This window comes from Oncorhynchus mykiss, chromosome 15 (genome assembly GCF_057628025.1).
Source record: "Oncorhynchus mykiss isolate SJ-2025 chromosome 15, ASM5762802v1, whole genome shotgun sequence".
In the NCBI taxonomy this organism is placed as follows: Eukaryota; Metazoa; Chordata; class Actinopteri; order Salmoniformes; family Salmonidae; genus Oncorhynchus; species Oncorhynchus mykiss.
This window is the reverse complement of record NC_143036.1, coordinates 71,244,139-71,263,556: the sequence shown is the minus strand read 5'-3', so window position 1 is coordinate 71,263,556 and position 19,418 is coordinate 71,244,139. Positions and strand designations below refer to the sequence as shown.

The following is a 19,418-nucleotide window of genomic DNA, read 5'->3' as shown; positions in this document are numbered from 1 at the left end:
AATGGAATTCATTTAAATGGAATAAACCCTCACACTGCACACTACTGTAGTGTATACTAACTATCCTCCCTCTGTAGGGTACCATCTCTACTGTAGTGTATACTAACTATCCTCCCTCTGTAGGGCACCATCTCTACTGTAGTGTATAGTAACTATCCTCCCTCTGTAGGGCACCATCTCTACTGTAGTGTATATTAACTATCCTCCCTCTGTAGGGCACCATCTCTACTGTAGTGTATACTAACTATCCTCCCTCTGTAGGGGACCATCTCTACTGTAGTGTATATTAACTATCCTCCCTCTGTAGGGCACCATCTCTACTGTAGTGTATATTAACTATCCTCCCTCTGAAGGGCACCATCTCTACTGTAGTGTATATTAACTATCCTCCCTCTGTAGGGCACCATCTCTACTGTAGTGTATAGTAACTATCCTCCCTCTCTCAGGCATCCTGTATGGCACCATGACTCTGGAGCTGGCTGGCCAGATCACCATTGCCTGTGAGAAGACAGGATACAGTGCCCAGCTCGAGTTCAAACTCAAGGTAGGAGGATATAACTTGTTCTCTATCCTCAATCATTTGGCTTTTAGTCTTTAATGAACAAAAGCTTCAAACTGCATTAGGCAGTTTTAGTCCTATAAACTCTAATGAAGCTGTAGATGGGAGGGAGGGGGGGACAACCCTCATCTTGGAGAGCTACAGGACCCACCTCCAGGCTTTGGCTCCAGCCCCAATGGAGCACAACTGATTCTGCTAATTAGCTGCTCAACAGGACCACCTGAATCAGGTGTTTTAAAGTGGGGTTGGAACAAAAGCCTGCATACCCAGTACCTATCCAAGAGGAGGGTTGCCTGACCCACCCCTGTGCTGCATCTTGAACTTCAAAACACCAATGTGATGAATCCTCCTTTCTGGAACACTTTATTTTACAGCCTTCTACTTACCAGGTAATACTTATATAGTACTTGTTGAAGTGGTAGCTACCTAGAGTAATAGTATAGTTAGATTAGTAGCTATGTACACAGTTGTTTCTTTTGAGATACAAGCATCAATATGTCCCATTTGGTACCAGGTAGTTACCAAGACGGTTGGATTCTCTGAGGTCATTACCAGAAATGATCCATTGGTGCCATGTAACATGGTTACCATGTCTCCACTTTGATGCCATGTAAATAGCAGGTAAGAACCAGGTTAAACAGGGCTGTAACATAAAGCGCCACCCTCCCCCTCTCTTTTCAGCCGTTCTTGGGTAACAATGACAGTGTGAACCAGGTCTCTGGAAAGATCAAGCTGGGGAAGGAGGTGCTGGCTACGCTGGAGGGACACTGGGTAAGTTCATTATGTCTCCAGCAGAAGGAAAACTGACAAACAGTTTGGGACTAGAAATGCTTATTTTTGTTTTCCGTTGCAAACGTTGGTGCCCTAATGAACACGACCCTACGCTTCTCTTTAATAACCTCCTTGGGCTAGGTGGGGTGCTAGTGACCCACCACGACAACATCCGGTGAAATTGCAGAGCGCGATATTCAAAATACAAAAATCGTAATATTAAACATTCATGAAAATACAATTATCTTACATTGTTTAAAATCTTAACTTCTTGTTAATCCAACCGCTTTGTCAGATTTCAAAAAGGCTTTACGACGAAAGCACACCATGCGATTATCTGAGGACAGCGCCCTGTATACAAAAGCATTTAAAACATTTTCCAAACCAGCGGAGGCGTCACAAAAGTCAGAAATAGCATTTAAAATAAATCACTTGCCTTTGAAGATCTTCCTCTGTTTGCAATCTGAAGGCTCCCAATTACACCACAAATGGTTGTTTTGTTCGATAAAGTCCTTTATATCACAAAAAAAGTCAGTTTAGTTGGCTCGTTTTGATTCAGTAATCCACCCGTTCCACTCGTTCAACATGCATACAAAGGAAACCCAAAGTTAACAATAAACTTTGTCCAAACAAGTCAAACAACGTTTCAAATCAATCCTCAGGTACCCTAATATGTAAAGAAATGATAACATTTAAGACAGAATGTAATATGTTCAATACCGGAGATAAATAACGGAGTGCTCAACCTCATCCACGTGCCACAAGACTACAGTCCAAATGAGAGCCACCTTGAAAAACTTCAATTACTAACTAATTTTTAAAAAAACAAACCTGAAGCCCTTTCTAAAGACTGTTGACATCTAGTGGAAGCCATAGGAACTGCAATCTGGGAGGAATTCCTTTGAATGTCCCATAGACAAGCATTTGAATGGGTGGTGACCTTGAAAAAAATACATTTCAGATGGATTCTCCTCGGGTTTTCACCTGCCATATCAGTTCTGTTATACTCACAGACATTATTTTAACAGTCTTTGAAACTTCAGAGTGTTTTCTATCAAATGCTACCAGCTATGCATATCCCAGCTTCTGGGCCTGAGTAACAGGCAGTTTACTTTGGGCACGTCAGTCATCCGAACTTCCGAACACTGCCCCCTAGCATGCGTTGAATTAGTTTTTAAAGGTTTCGAAGTATGGAAAGTTATTTTCCACCCCAAAGGTCAAACTGACTTTAATTATGTCAGGAGACCTGACCTTGATGAAGTTTTAATGGAGGCCACCGAACGAACACGCACTTTCACCTACCTGCTTAATGTATCCAAACTGTATGTAGATTTAAGTCACCAATTACATGTAAAATGGGTTGTTTTCTGCACCAATGGCCAGAGACACTGTTTAATATGTGCTAAGACTGTTAGTTTGTCATGGTGACAGGCTGCATACACAGTATATCATAATATCTGTTAGTTTGTCATGGTGACAGGCTGCGTACACAGTATATCATAATATCTGTTAGTTTGTCAGGGTGACAGTCTGCATACACAGTATATCATAATATCTGTTAGTTTATCATGGTGACAGGCTGCGTACACAGTATATCATAATATCTGTCAGTTTGTCATGGTGACAGGCTGCGTACACAGTATATCATAATATCTGTTAGTTTGTCATGGTGACAGGCTGCGTACACAGTACATCATAATATCTGTTAGTTTGTCATGGTGACAGGCTGCGTACACAGTATATCATAATATCTGTTAGTTTGTCATGGTGACAGGCTGCGTACACAGTATATCATAATATCTGTTAGTTTGTCATGGTGACAGGCTGCGTACACAGTATATCATAATATCTGTTAGTTTGTCATGGTGACAGGCTGCGTACACAGTACATCATAATATCTGTTAGTTTGTCATGGTGACAGGCTGCATACACAGTATATCATAATATCTGTTAGTTTGTCATGGTGACAGGCTGCGTACACAGTATATCATAATATCTGTTAGTTTGTCATGGTGACAGGCTGCATACACAGTATATCATAATATCTGTTAGTTTGTCATGGTGACAGGCTGCGTACACAGTATATCATAATATCTGTTAGTTTGTAATGGTGACAGGCTGCATACACAGTACATCATAATATCTGTTAGTTTGTCATGGTGACAGGCTGCGTAAACAGTATATCATAATATCTGTTAGTTTGTCATGGTGACAGGCTGCGTACACAGTACATCATAATATCTGTTAGTTTGTCATGGTGACAGGCTGCGTACACAGTACATCATAATATCTGTTAGTTTGTCATGGTGACAGGCTGCATACACAGTATATCATAATATCTGTTAGTTTGTAATGGTGACAGGCTGCGTACACAGTATATCATAATATCTGTTAGTTTGTAATGGTGACAGGCTGCGTACACAGTATATCATAATATCTGTTAGTTTATCATGGTGACAGGCTGCGTACACAGTATATCATAATATCTGTTAGTTTATCATGGTGACAGGCTGCGTACACAGTATATCATAATATCTGTTAGTTTATCATGGTGACAGGCTGCGTACACAGTATATCATAATATCTGTTAGTTTATCATGGTGACAGGCTGCGTACACAGTACATCATAATATCTGTTAGTTTATCATGGTGACAGGCTGCGTACACAGTATATCATAATATCTGTTAGTTTGTCATGGTGACAGGCTGCGTACACAGTATATCATAATATCTGTTAGTTTGTCATGGTGACAGGCTGCGTACACAGTACATCATAATATCTGTTAGTTTGTCATGGTGACAGGCTGCGTACACAGTATATCATAATATCTGTTAGTTTATCATGGTGGCAGGCTGCGTACACAGTATATCATAATATCTGTTAGTTTGTCATGGTGACAGGCTGCGTACACAGTACATCATAATATCTGTTAGTTTGTCATGGTGAAAGGCTGCGTACACAGTATATCATAATATCTGTTAGTTTGTAATGGTGACAGGCTGCGTACACAGTATATCATAATATCTGTTAGTTTGTAATGGTGACAGGCTGCGTACACAGTATATCATAATATCTGTTAGTTTGTCATGGTGACAGGCTGCGTACACAGTATATCATAATATCTGTTAGTTTGTCATGGTGACAGGCTGCGTACACAGTATATCATAATATCTGTTAGTTTGTAATGGTGGCAGGCTGCGTACACAGTATATCATAATATCTGTTAGTTTGTCAGGGTGACAGGCTGCGTACACAGTATATCATAATATCTGTTAGTTTATCATGGTGACAGGCTGCGTACACAGTATATCATAATATCTGTTAGTTTGTAATGGTGGCAGGCTGCGTACACAGTATATCATAATATCTGTTAGTTTGTCAGGGTGACAGGCTGCGTACACAGTATATCATAATATCTGTTAGTTTGTCATGGTGACAGGCTGCATACACAGTATATCATAATATCTGTTAGTTTGTCATGGTGACAGGCTGCGTACACAGTATATCATAATATCTGTTAGTTTGTCAGGGTGACAGGCTGCGTACACAGTATATCATAATATCTGTTAGTTTGTCATGGTGACAGGCTGCGTACACAGTACATCATAATATCTGTTAGTTTGTCATGGTGACAGGCTGCGTACACAGTATATCATAATATCTGTTAGTTTGTCATGATGACAGGCTGCATACACAGTATATCATAATATCTGTTAGTTTGTCATGGTGACAGGCTGCGTACACAGTATATCATAATATCTGTTAGTTTGTCAGGGTGACAGGCTGCGTACACAGTATATCATAATATCTGTTAGTTTGTCAGGGTGACAGGCTGCGTACACAGTATATCATAATATCTGTTAGTTTGTCAGGGTGACAGGCTGCGTACACAGTATATCATAATCATTATCTTTTGTTATTTGGGTTTCTGCTGGATCCAGCTGGTTTTTACTGTGTTCTCAAGCTGGGCCTCAGACAGACAGACAGGCAGGCAGACAGACAGACAGACAGGCAGACAGGCAGGCAGGCAGGCAGACAGGCAGGCAGACAGACAGACACGGACTGACAGACGACAGGCAGGCACAGACTGACAGATGACAGACAGGCATAGACTGACAGATGACAGACAGGCATAGACTGACAGACAGGCACAGACTGACAGACAGGCACAGACAGACAGACAGACAGGCACGGACTGACAGACGACAGACAGGCACCGCCTGACAGACGACAGACAGGCACAGACTAACAGGCACGGACTGACAAACGGCAGACAAGACTGACAGACGACAGGCACGGACTGACAGGCAGACAGGCACAGACTAACATGCACGGACTGACAAACGGCAGACAAGACTGACGGGCAGACAGGCACGGACTGACAGGCAGACAGGCACGGACTGACAGGCAGACAGGCACGGACTGACAGGCAGACAGGCACGGACTGACAGGCAGACAGGCACGGACTGACAGGCAGACAGGCACGGACTGACAGACGACAGGCACGGACGGACTGACAGGCAGACAGCCAGACACGGACTGACAGACAGCCAGACATTGACTGACAGACAGACACGGACTGACAGACAGTCAGACACAGACTGACAGACAGATAAATGGGTCAATGTTAGAACCAACAACTCCCCTGCATAACTATCATTCTATCTCACCCTGGCTTTCTGGGTAATTACCCTGGCCAGTTCTATGCCATTAGTGTCATCGGGTTCTGGGGAATAACAACTGTGTGTGTGTGCGTGTGTCAGTGCGTGTGTGCGTGTGTGTCCTCAGATCGGTCAATGCAGCTCTCTCAGCCTGTTTAGGAGGACTGTCTGAGTTAGCTCAGCAGTCAGATTAGCTGTACCTAAACATCACTACCGCTGCCTCCATCCCATAAAGGCACCCTATTCCCCATATAGTTCACTACTTTTTTTTTTTTTTTTTGAATTTTTACCCCTTTTTCTCCCCAATTTCGTGGTATCCAATTGTTGTAGTAGCTACTATCTTGTCTCATCGCTACAACTCCCGTACAGCGCCCTTAACCACTGCGCCACCCGGGAGGCTTAGTTCACTACTTTTGACCAGGGCACATAGCCAGGTTGTTTTGGGAAGTCAGGGTGATGGGGGTCGGTCTAACTGTGTTAACTGGGTCTTCCTGTGTATCTGGCTCCTCCAGGACAGTGAAATCTTCATCAACGATAAGAAGACCGGGGTGGTGGATACGTTTTGGAACCCCACTGCAGAGCTGCGTCAGAGCAGGCTGACACGCTGCACCGTGCCTCCTGAGGACCAGGGAGACTATGAGTCTGAGAGGTATGAAGAGACAGACAGACTCTTTTCTTTCACTCCTCCTCTTTATTCCTCCTCCCTCCCCTCATCTCATTCCTTCCCCTCGTTGGCTCTTTATTCCTCCTCCCTCCTCTCATCATCTCATTCCTTCCCCTCGTTGGCTCTTTATTCCTCCTCCCTCCTCTCATCATCTCATTCCTTCCCCTCGTTGGCTCTTTATTCCTCCTCCCTCCCCTCATCATCTCATTCCTTCCCCTCGTTGGCTCTTTATTCCTCCTCCCTCCCCTCATCTCATTCCTTCCCCTCGTTGACTCTTTATTCCTCCTCCCTCCCCTATTCACCATCTCATTCCTTCCCCTCGTTGACTCTTTATTCCTCCTCCCTCCCCTCATCATCTCATTCCTTCCCCTCGTTGACTCTTTATTCCTCCTCCCTCCCCTCATCATCTCATTCCTTCCCCTCGTTGGCTCTTTATTCCTCCTCCCTCCCCTCATCTCATTCCTTCCCCTCGTTGACTCTTTATTCCTCCTCCCTCCCATCATCTCATTCCTTCCCCTCGTTGACTCTTTATTCCTCCTCCCTCCTCTATTCATCATCTCATTCCTTCCCCTCGTTGGCTCTTTATTCCTCCTCCCTCCCCTCATCATCTCATTCCTTCCCCTCGTTGGCTCTTTGTTCCTCCTCCCTCCCCTCATCATCTCATTCCTTCCCCTCGTTGGCTCTTTATTCCTCCTCCCTCCCCTCATCTCATTCCTTCCCCTCGTTGACTCTTTATTCCTCCTCCCTCCCCTCATCTCATTCCTTCCCCTCGTTGGCTCTTTATTCCTCCTCCCTCCCCTATTCACCATCTCATTCCTTCCCCTCGTTGACTCTTTATTCCTCCTCCCTCCCCTCATCATCTCATTCCTTCCCCTCGTTGACTCTTTATTCCTCCTCCCTCCCCTCATCATCTCATTCCTTCCCCTCGTTGGCTCTTTATTCCTCCTCCCTCCCCTCATCTCATTCCTTCCCCTCGTTGACTCTTTATTCCTCCTCCCTCCCCTCATCATCTCATTCCTTCCCCTCGTTGGCTCTTTATTCCTCCTCCCTCCCCTCATCTCATTCCTTCCCCTCGTTGACTCTTTATTCCTCCTCCCTCCCCTATTCACCATCTCATTCCTTCCCCTCGTTGACTCTTTATTCCTCCTCCCTCCCCTCATCATCTCATTCCTTCCCCTCGTTGACTCTTTATTCCTCCTCCCTCCCCTCATCATCTCATTCCTTCCCCTCGTTGGCTCTTTATTCCTCCTCCCTCCCCTCATCTCATTCCTTCCCCTCGTTGACTCTTTATTCCTCCTCCCTCCCATCATCTCATTCCTTCCCCTCGTTGACTCTTTATTCCTCCTCCCTCCTCTATTCATCATCTCATTCCTTCCCCTCGTTGGCTCTTTATTCCTCCTCCCTCCCCTCATCATCTCATTCCTTCCCCTCGTTGGCTCTTTGTTCCTCCTCCCTCCCCTCATCATCTCATTCCTTCCCCTCGTTGGCTCTTTATTCCTCCTCCCTCCCCTCATCTCATTCCTTCCCCTCGTTGACTCTTTATTCCTCCTCCCTCCCCTCATCTCATTCCTTCCCCTCGTTGGCTCTTTATTCCTCCTCCCTCCCCTCATCTCATTCCTTCCCCTCGTTGACTCTTTATTCCTCCTCCCTCCCCTCATCTCATTCCTTCCCCTCGTTGACTCTTTATTCCTCCTCCCTCCCCTCATCTCATTCCTTCCCCTCGTTGACTCTTTATTCCTCCTCCCTCCCCTCATCTCATTCCTTCCCCTCGTTGACTCTTTATTCCTCCTCCCTCCCATCATCTCATTCCTTCCCTTCGTTGACTCTTTATTCCTCCTCCCTCCTCTATTCATCATCTCATTCCTTCCCCTCGTTGGCTCTTTATTCCTCCTCCCTCCCCTCATCTCATTCCTTCCCCTCGTTGACTCTTTATTCCTCCTCCCTCCCCTCATCTCATTCCTTCCCCTCGTTGGCTCTTTATTCCTCCTCCCTCCCCTCATCTCATTCCTTCCCCTCGTTGACTCTTTATTCCTCCTCCCTCCCCTCATCTCATTCCTTCCCCTCGTTGACTCTTTATTCCTCCTCCCTCCCCTCATCTCATTCCTTCCCCTCGTTGACTCTTTATTCCTCCTCCCTCCCCTCATCATCTCATTCCTTCCCCTCGTTGACTCTTTATTCCTCCTCCCTCCCCTCATCTCATTCCTTCCCCTCGTTGGCTCTTTATTCCTCCTCCCTCCCCTCATCTCATTCCTTCCCCTCGTTGACTCTTTATTCCTCCTCCCTCCCCTCATCATCTCATTCCTTCCCCTCGTTGACTCTTTATTCCTCCTCCCTCCTCTATTCATCATCTCATTCCTTCCCCTCGTTGACTCTTTATTCCTCCTCCCTCCCCTCATCATCTCATTCCTTCCCCTCGTTGACTCTTTATTCCTCCTCCCTCCTCTATTCATCATCTCATTCCTTCCCCTCGTTGACTCTTTATTCCTCCTCCCTCCCCTCATCATCTCATTCCTTCCCCTCGTTGACTCTTTATTCCTCCTCCCTCCCCTCATCTCATTCCTTCCCCTCGTTGACTCTTTATTCCTCCTCCCTCCCCTCATCTCATTCCTTCCCCTCGTTGACTCTTTATTCCTCCTCCCTCCCCTCATCATCTCATTCCTTCCCCTCGTTGACTCTTTATTCCTCCTCCCTCCTCTATTCATCATCTCATTCCTTCCCCTCGTTGACTCTTTATTCCTCCTCCCTCCCCTCATCATCTCATTCCTTCCCCTCGTTGACTCTTTATTCCTCCTCCCTCCCCTCATCATCTCATTCCTTCCCCTCGTTGGCTCTTTATTCCTCCTCCCTCCTCTCATCATCTCATTCCTTCCCCTCGTTGGCTCTTTATTCCTCCTCCCTCCTCTCATCATCTCATTCCTTCCCCTCGTTGACTCTTTATTCCTCCTCCCTCCCCTCATCTCATTCCTTCCCCTCGTTGGCTCTTTATTCCTCCTCCCTCCCCTCATCTCATTCCTTCCCCTCGTTGACTCTTTATTCCTCCTCCCTCCCATCATCTCATTCCTTCCCCTCGTTGACTCTTTATTCCTCCTCCCTCCTCTATTCATCATCTCATTCCTTCCCCTCGTTGGCTCTTTATTCCTCCTCCCTCCCCTCATCTCATTCCTTCCCCTCGTTGACTCTTTATTCCTCCTCCCTCCCCTCATCTCATTCCTTCCCCTCGTTGGCTCTTTATTCCTCCTCCCTCCCCTCATCTCATTCCTTCCCCTCGTTGACTCTTTATTCCTCCTCCCTCCCCTCATCTCATTCCTTCCCCTCGTTGACTCTTTATTCCTCCTCCCTCCCCTCATCTCATTCCTTCCCCTCGTTGACTCTTTATTCCTCCTCCCTCCCCTCATCTCATTCCTTCCCCTCGTTGACTCTTTATTCCTCCTCCCTCCCCTCATCATCTCATTCCTTCCCCTCGTTGACTCTTTATTCCTCCTCCCTCCCCTCATCTCATTCCTTCCCCTCGTTGGCTCTTTATTCCTCCTCCCTCTCCTCATCTCATTCCTTCCCCTCGTTGACTCTTTATTCCTCCTCCCTCCCCTCATCATCTCATTCCTTCCCCTCGTTGACTCTTTATTCCTCCTCCCTCCTCTATTCATCATCTCATTCCTTCCCCTTGTTGACTCTTTATTCCTCCTCCCTCCCCTCATCTCATTCCTTCCCCTCGTTGACTCTTTATTCCTCCTCCCTCCCCTCATCTCATTCCTTCCCCTCGTTGACTCTTTATTCCTCCTCCCTCCTCTATTCATCATCTCATTCCTTCCCCTCGTTGACTCTTTATTCCTCCTCCCTCCCCTCATCATCTCATTCCTTCCCCTCGTTGACTCTTTATTCCTCCTCCCTCCCCTATTCATCTCATTCCTTCCCCTCGTTGACTCTTTATTCCTCCTCCCTCCTCTATTCATCATCTCATTCCTTCCCCTTGTTGACTCTTTATTCCTCCTCCCTCCCCTCATCTCATTCCTTCCCCTCGTTGACTCTTTATTCCTCCTCCCTCCCCTCATCATCTCATTCCTTCCCCTCGTTGACTCTTTATTCCTCCTCCCTCCCCTCATCATCTCATTCCTTCCCCTCGTTGACTCTTTATTCCTCCTCCCTCCCCTCATCATCTCATTCCTTCCCCTCGTTGGCTCTTTATTCCTCCTCCCTCCTCCCATCATCTCATTCCTTCCCCTCGTTGGCTCTTTATTCCTCCTCCCTCCTCTCATCATCTCATTCCTTCCCCTCGTTGGCTCTTTATTCCTCCTCCCTCCTCTCATCATCTCATTCCTTCCCCTCGTTGACTCTTTATTCCTCCTCCCTCCCCTCATCATCTCATTCCTTCCCCTCGTTGACTCTTTATTCCTCCTCCCTCCCCTCATCTCATTCCTTCCCCTCGTTGGCTCTTTATTCCTCCTCCCTCCCCTCATCATCTCATTTCTTCCCCTCGTTGACTCTTTATTCCTCCTCCCTCCTCTATTCACGATCTCATTCCTTCCCCTCGTTGACTCTTTATTCCTCCTCCCTCCCCTCATCATCTCATTCCTTCCCCTCGTTGACTCTTTATTCCTCCTCCCTCCCCTCATCTCATTCCTTCCCCTCGTTGACTCTTTATTCCTCCTCCCTCTCATCATCTCATTCATTCCCCTCGTTGACTCTTTATTCCTCCTCCCTCCCCTCATCATCTCATTCCTTCCCCTCGTTGACTCTTTATTCCTCCTCCCTCCTCTGTTCACCATCTCATTCCTTCCCCTCGTTGACTCTTTATTCCTCCTCCCTCCCCTCATCTCATTCCTTCCCCTCGTTGACTCTTTATTCCTCCTCCCTCCCCTCATCTCATTCCTTCCCCTCGTTGGCTCTTTATTCCTCCTCCCTCCCCTCATCTCATTCCTTCCCCTCGTTGACTCTTTATTCCTCCTCCCTCATCTCATTCCTTCCCCTCGTTGACTCTTTATTCCTCCTCCCTCCTCTATTCATCATCTCATTCCTTCCCCTCGTTGGCTCTTTATTCCTCCTCCCTCCCCTCATCATCTCATTCCTTCCCCTCGTTGGCTCTTTATTCCTCCTCCCTCCTCTATTCATCATCTCATTCCTTCCCCTCGTTGACTCTCTATTCCTCCTCCCTCCCCTCATCATCTCATTCCTTCCCCTCGTTGACTCTTTATTCCTCCTCCCTCCCCTCATCATCTCATTCCTTCCCCTCGTTGACTCTTTATTCCTCCTCCCCTCATCATCTCATTCCTTCCCCTCGTTGACTCTTTATTCCTCCTCCCTCCCCTCATCATCTCATTCCTTCCCCTCGTTGACTCTTTATTCCTCCTCCCTCCCCTCATCATCTCATTCCTTCCCCTCGTTGGCTCTTTATTCCTCCTCCCTCCCCTCATCATCTCATTCCTTCCCCTCGTTGACTCTTTATTCCTCCTCCCTCCTCTATTCATCATCTCATTCCTTCCCCTCGTTGGCTCTTTATTCCTCCTCCCTCCCCTCATCATCTCATTCCTTCCCCTCGTTGGCTCTTTATTCCTCCTCCCTCCTCTATTCATCATCTCATTCCTTCCCCTCGTTGACTCTTTATTCCTCCTCCCTCCCCTCATCTCATTCCTTCCCCTCGTTGGCTCTTTATTCCTCCTCCCTCCCCTCATCTCATTCCTTCCCCTCGTTGACTCTTTATTCCTCCTCCCTCCCTTAATCATCTCATTCCTTCCCCTCGTTGACTCTTTATTCCTCCTCCCTCCCCTCATCTCATTCCTTCCCCTCGTTGACTCTTTATTCCTCCTCCCTCCCCTCATCTCATTCCTTGCCCTCGTTGACTCTTTATTCCTCCTCCCTCCTCTATTCATCATCTCATTCCTTCCCCTCGTTGACTCTTTATTCCTCCTCCCTCCCCTCATCATCTCATTCCTTCCCCTCATTGACTCTTTATTCCTCCTCCCTCCTCTATTCATCATCTCATTCCTTCCCCTCGTTGACTCTTTATTCCTCCTCCCTCCCCTCATCATCTCATTCCTTCCCCTCGTTGGCTCTTTATTCCTCCTCCCTCCCCTCATCTCATTCCTTCCCCTCGTTGGCTCTTTATTCCTCCTCCCTCCCCTCATCTCATTCATTCCCCTCGTTGACTCTTTATTCCTCCTCCCTCCCCTCATCTCATTCATTCCCCTCGTTGACTCTTTATTCCTCCTCCCTCCCCTCATCATCTCATTCCTTCCCCTCGTTGGCTCTTTATTCCTCCTCCCTCCCCTCATCATCTCATTCCTTCCCCTCGTTGGCTCTTTATTCCTCCTCCCTCCCCTCATCTCATTCCTTCCCCTCGTTGGCTCTTTATTCCTCCTCCCTCCCCTCATCTCATTCCTTCCCCTCGTTGGCTCTTTATTCCTCCTCCCTCCCCTCATCTCATTCCTTCCCCTCGTTGGCTCTTTATTCCTCCTCCCTCCCCTCATCTCATTCATTCCCCTCGTTGACTCTTTATTCCTCCTCCCTCCCCTCATCTCATTCATTCCCCTCGTTGACTCTTTATTCCTCCTCCCTCCCCTCATCATCTCATTCCTTCCCCTCGTTGGCTCTTTATTCCTCCTCCCTCCCCTCATCATCTCATTCCTTCCCCTCGTTGGCTCTTTATTCCTCCTCCCTCCCCTCATCTCATTCCTTCCCCTCGTTGGCTCTTTATTCCTCCTCCCTCCCCTCATCTCATTCCTTCCCCTCGTTGGCTCTTTATTCCTCCTCCCTCCCCTCATCTCATTCATTCCCCTCATTGACTCTTTATTCCTCCTCTCCTCTATTCACCATCTCATTCCTTATATATATATATTTACATCTCTCTCTCTCTATATATATATATATATATATATCTCTAAATCTCTCTCTAAATAAAAATATCTTCCTCTCTCTCTATCTCCCCCTCTCTCTCTCCCTCTGTCTCTCCCTCCGTCCTCCCAGGTTATGGCAGCATGTAACGAGGGCCATCAACAACAAGGACCAGACAGAGGCCACCAATGAGAAGTTTATCCTGGAGGAGGCTCAGAGGAAGTCAACCCGCGAGCGCAAGGCCAAGTGTGAGGACTGGGCGCCCGGGCTCTTTGAACAGGACCCCGTCACCGGAGAGTGGCATTACAGATATGCCGAGTGAGTTTCTTATCTCTAATTCACGCACTCTATTCCCCACAGGGCTCTGGTCTAAAGTAGTGCACTATATAGGGAATCTGGTGCCATTTGGTACGTGACCCGTTAGTTGAAGTTGAGTAGAAGTTACAGTTCTAGGATCAGCTTATCTCCCTCATATTTGTATGTTAGCCATGAGTGGGTGAAATGTGAGACTGACCTTCGATGCCTGTCTGGGAGCTTGATATATTAAAGGAGAGGAGCCAGCTAGTGGAGATGTTATGTAACTAAATTCTCTATTGACAGGCAGAGCCAGGAATAACTTGAGGTTATTTTTAACGTTTATAGAGATGTTAGACTGTATTAGTTTGCCAATGCTTCCATTACTATGACGACCAAGAAGTAGCATCAAAACCTTGTATGTAATGTATGTCAAGTCTCTGCATCTGAACTGACCCCAGAGCTGATCAACAGGAGGATTGTGACACCTAATGGATGGACCTGGTGTTACAACAACATGTTGGCATAACATTACCAACAGACTGTAATATCTGCTTATGTAATGTTCTCTGTGTGTGTGTGTGTGTGTGTGTGTGTGTGTGTGTGTGTGTGTGTGTGTGTGTGTGTGTGTGTGTGTGTGTGTGTGTGTGTGTGTGTGTGTGTGTGTGTGTCTGTGTCTGTGTGTGTGTCCACAGCACCCGGCCGTGGGATCCGCTGAATGATATGATTCAGTTTGAGAAAGACGGCTGGATCCAGACTAAAGTGCGGCACCGCACCCCTATGGTACGTTCTGCCAGTGTAATTAGTCTCAGTAACCAGGGCCCCAGGAGGGATGGCAATTGCAAGTGCCAGGTAGGTTGGCCAACCGAACAGCGCTCCCTGAGTTGTTTTTATACTTCTTGATTTTTTTTTTTACTCCACCTCCTCCACTTCAGTTTGTCACCAGCCACCACTGCAGCTTGCTCTAAAAGTCTTCTCCAGGTCCATTCACAACCATCGCCTGTGGCTGCTTCTGTTCCGTGTGGGCCACGCCGCCCAGCCTGTTGTCTCGTACAGCCATTTTGTTTTGACTGTTTCCCCACCACCTACCGCCATGTTGGTTGTTGTCATTTTTTAGATGATTTCTGGATCATTCTGTTTTCCTTTTTAAGAAGGCTGGTTGTTGATGTCTCCGAGCGCTTTAAGTGCTTTAATAGGTGCTTGGTTGGTTAGTTCATTTGGTTAATTTTAGTTGCAACTGACTGTGTTGTTGGTTGTTTTTGGAGTTTCACTGGATGTGGCCGATTGGCACGCTCGCATGCCTCATATTACTGTGCTACTGATTAGCATGTGATGCAAGTGTTATTGTGTGTGTGTGTGTGCGTGCGTGCGTGTGTGTGCGTGCGTGCGTGTGTGTGCGTGCGTGCGTTTGTGTCTGTGTTTTGTTCCTAATTGCAGCTATTTACGTAGTTTCTGTGTGTTTGTTCGTAGGTGTACAAGCGTGTGTGTGCGGTGCGTGAGTGTTTTTGTGTAGGTATCTTTGGTTTTGTCGTCTTCTCTGTGGTGTGTGTGTTGATTTGGTGGCTGGTGTGTGTGGCTCTGTGTTGATGTGTGTGTCCTTGGTGTGTGTAGGTGACAGGGCCCAAAAGAAAGCACAAGCACAGTGACAAGCCCAAGAAACCTGAGAGTGGCTGCTCCTCCCCAGAACCTGACCGCCAGGACTCCTCCGGCAGCGAGCGTACGTCTCACACACACACACACACACACACACACATACCAACAATATTACAATACCACTCACATTAATATACATACAATCCCAATGCTGCAACACAACGACCCACCCCTCATACACACTCATACACCCACACACATACACACTCATACACCCCCACCCACACTCATACACCACCCACACACACTCATACACCCCTCACACGCGCACACATACACTCATACACCCCCACACACATACACTCCCCCCACATATACACACTCATACACCCCCCCCCCCACATATACACTCATACACCCCCCCCCACATATACACACTCATACACCCCCCCACATATACACACACTCATACACCCAATACATATACACACTCATACACCCCAACAGCACAATGGTGTGGGCGTACCCCAACAGCACAATGGTGTGGGCGTATACCAGTCATAAAAAAATTGTCAATAGAGAGAGTAGACCGCTGATTGGTCAGCTCATCCCCATCAGGAGTATGACATCATACTCTGAGGAAATGGAAAGCAATAGCATGTCTGTTTGAGATGCAAGTTGGAGGTTTTCAAAGTGTTTTTTTTCCCTCCAATACGACTATAGGACGAGTCAACAACATTATTTGGGTATAAGTTAACATAAAATGTACTTTTAAAAGTGACATTTTCACTGGACATTTACTTTAACATGTGTTATTGACTCTTTGTTACAGCTGATTGTTGCTGTTTGTGTATTTCAGGACACAAAAGCAAGCACAGTAGCCGGTTAAGGAAAAAGGGCCCAGACCTTAGTGAACTTCAAAGTGCCATTGATTCTATAAAGAAGACACAGGAGAACATTTACAAGTGAGGGTCGTTCAAACATGAGACATTGAGTGTGTGTGCGTGTGGTCTTTGAGTGAGTGAGGATTCAATTGTTCCCAACTTATGCATTGTGAGTTTGTGGTTGTGCATATAATTCCTGTGACTGAGCCCTCACTGACTCTGTCTGCGTGTGTGCGCCTACATCTCCAGGAGCATCGGTGTGCTGCGCTCCCGAACGACAGTGGGCCAGGCGGCAGCAGAGGGCGGATTCCTGCAGCAGCGCGACTACGCCATCATCATCCTCCTCATCCTCCTTCAGGTCTTCATCAACTTCCTGTTCAAGTAGCAGCCGACAGACTGACAGAGCGAGAGACAGATGGAGTTAGAGAGAGAGACCGATGGAGAGAGAGAGACAGGACTGATGGGGGGGGGTTGTCCAGGTTAAGGAGGAGAAACAGTCTGGAAGTGAATGAACTTCAAGAGCACCCAGTAGCTCTGCCTCAACCCTCTCTCTCTCTCTCTCTCTCTACTGAGTTGACCCTGCTCCACTGTCCTCAGACGGGCCACCATTGTCACACACACGTCTCCAAAGCAAGCATTCCTGAAAGAGGCTCCTCAAAAAAAACTGAAATTGTTTTTAATTTCTATTTATTTGTACCTGTTTAAAGATCGGTGTATTTTTAAAGGGGGAGTGGCACCGGCCAGGACTGAAGGGAAGTTGAGGTCAGCGTTCGGCCTTAGCCGGCGTCATGATGTCGTGAACTGGGCCTTGGAGAAGGGATTGACATCTGGCGGCCATTTTTTATTTTGCTAACGGACACCGCTCCTTGCATTTCACCCGCCTCCCCAACGACAGGGAACATTTTACACTGAGACTTTTGAAGAAAAGTTACTTTCATTCAGTAATTTTTTTTAAAGACTGTTCATTTGTTTTGTTTGTTTGGTGTGTCCTTTGTGAGTAGAACCTCTAGTTCAAAAATATACGAGAAGGGAGAAGAACAGATTTAAGCGGTCCAATATATGCTTTGACAAGGCTCGAGTTTCCTAGCTTGACGGGGAATCGACAAACAAAAGAAGGTCATTGTAATCAATCGATTTGAATCGTTCCACTCAAATTTGTAGACCAGGTCAATTGTATAAACTAGATGCTTGACATGAATTGTTGCTGTGTGGTTAACATGTACGGTAGGATGAATGTTCAGCTGATCACTTGCCCGATAGTGTGTAAACATGACACCTAGTAGACAGTAGAGTCCCCAGTGGGGAGGCTGTTCATAGACTTTTGTACAGTAGTAACTCAACATTGTCAGCCAGTCAGAAATCAACTAGATGAAGTGAAAATCTGCCAGATGCTGTGTTTCAGGTGTAGTATAGGCCGTCAGTCCACTTCCTGTGTACATAGCTAACGGACTGACTCACTCATAGCAGTTGTGTTCTTTCCTAAAGAGACGTTCTTTCACACAGACAAGACCCTCTGTGGAACAAGCCAGTCTGGCATTATCAATACCCCATTACCTCGGTGTCTCTGTGGGCTGCCCACTCTGTGTGTGTCTGTGGTCATCGCCTCGTCACTGTCGTCCACTCATCCAAACCAGACGTTTAGAATGTGGTCACAAGAAAATTACACCCGTGCCTTCTAGAGTGGGGGGTTTGGGGGGTGGGGCTAATGGGGGGGATTGAGAGGGGTGGGGCTGAGAGTTTGGGGGCTGGGTGGAAGTTTGAGGCTTAATGGGGAGGTTAGAGGTGGGACTGGGGTTTTGGGGGGGCGCTAATGGAGGTTAGGGATGGGGTGAGGATGGGGGTTTGGTGGGTGGATGGATGTTTGGGGCTAACGGGGGGGGTAGTGGTTGGGAGGGGTGGGGACAATGAGAGAGTAGGTAGGTGTACAGTAGAAGTGTAAGGGCGAGCAATAGCCAGTGTTTTGGAGTGGTCGTGCCATATCAAGCCTTAGAGAAGAGTCCTGCTTGGCCCCTCCCAGCGTTGCTGTGGTTACGCTGCCGTGGGAATTCTGGAAGCTGATTCCTGCCACTTGGAGAGAGGAGGTTATCTCTCCAAATCATCTCTCCATATTTCCTCTCTTTCGTTCTTTCTCTCCCTCTCTATCTCTTCACAAGGCACCAAAACCAGGGGAACAACATGGCTCCTCTTCCTTGTCATTGTTCATTGTGTTGTATTATAATGAAAATCACTTTCTGTTTTTTGTTTTCTATGTGGCACATTTTTGCTTGCTCCATTCTTTAGTTTTTCCTCACTTTTCAGTGTTGATTTATACAGACGATACCGCTGATATGATTCTGTTCCATGTCGTTTTGCGGTCACCCCTCGATGACTTGAGTTCATTGTCAAATTACCTTTTTTGCATCCCAAATGGCACCCTATTCCCAAAATAATGCCCTACTTTTGACCAGAGCCCTAAAATACATGTAGTGTACCATATAGGAAATAGGGTGCTATTTGGGACCTACCGCTGGACTCTCTGTATCCGGACACCCCTGGTCTCTCTGCATCCGGACACCCCTGGTCTCTCTGTACCAGGACATCCCTGGTCTCTCTGTACCAGGACATCCCTGGTCTCTCTGTACCAGGACACCCCTGGTCTCTCTGTACCAGGACACTGCTGGTCTCTCTGTACCAGGACATCCCTGGTGTCTCTGTACCAGGACATCCCTGGTGTCTCTGTACCAGGACACCCCTGGTCTCTCTGTACCAGGACACCCCTGGTCTCTCTGTACCAGGACATCCCTGGTCTCTCTGTACCAGGACATCCCTGGTCTCTCTGTACCAGGACATCCCTGGTCTCTCTGGTATGTATTTGTATGACAATAACACCTTCCGGAAAGTTATGTTGCCACATCCCCAAATAAAATAAAAATTACGTCTTTATTGTCTTGTCTGTATGGGGCCAATCAACTATATAACCTCTAGTCAGTGAACTATGTTGCCGGTCAGCTATAAAGACACACTTTGGTGAACTAATTTGAGGGATGATATGTTTAAGCAATAATAAGGCCCCGTGTGTTGTATATGGCCAAAGTAACACGGCTAAGGGCTCGAACCACCCAGTTTATAATCTGTAATAGACCATGTACTGTAGTCTGTGAACCTGATGCAGTAGTGTTGTGGTAAC

At 47.0% G+C, this 19,418-nt stretch overlaps 1 protein-coding gene across 11 annotated transcripts in view; it reads left to right on the top strand.

The window, feature by feature from the left end:
- Positions 1-17,450, top strand: part of LOC110500965 (oxysterol-binding protein-related protein 8) — a 141,272-nt gene extending 123,822 nt beyond the window's left edge. For 5 of the 11 annotated variants that reach the window (XM_090201008.1, XM_090201011.1, XM_090201006.1 and 2 more), the window contains 8 exons: positions 447-544; positions 1,241-1,330; positions 6,505-6,641; positions 13,614-13,799; positions 14,471-14,558; positions 15,387-15,492; positions 16,228-16,333; positions 16,502-17,450. In XM_090201008.1, the coding sequence (XP_090057134.1) occupies positions 447-544; positions 1,241-1,330; positions 6,505-6,641; positions 13,614-13,799; positions 14,471-14,558; positions 15,387-15,492; positions 16,228-16,333; positions 16,502-16,637 (947 nt within the window). In that variant the 3' untranslated portion in view covers positions 16,638-17,450. Of the gene's footprint in view, positions 1-446; positions 545-1,240; positions 1,331-6,504; positions 6,642-13,613; positions 13,800-14,470; positions 14,628-15,245; positions 15,285-15,386; positions 15,493-16,227; positions 16,334-16,501 lie in introns of all 11 variants that reach the window. The other 6 variants (XM_090201007.1, XM_090201009.1, XM_090201005.1 and 3 more) reach the window with 2 other exon arrangements.
- Positions 17,451-19,418: the final 1,968 nt, after the last annotated feature.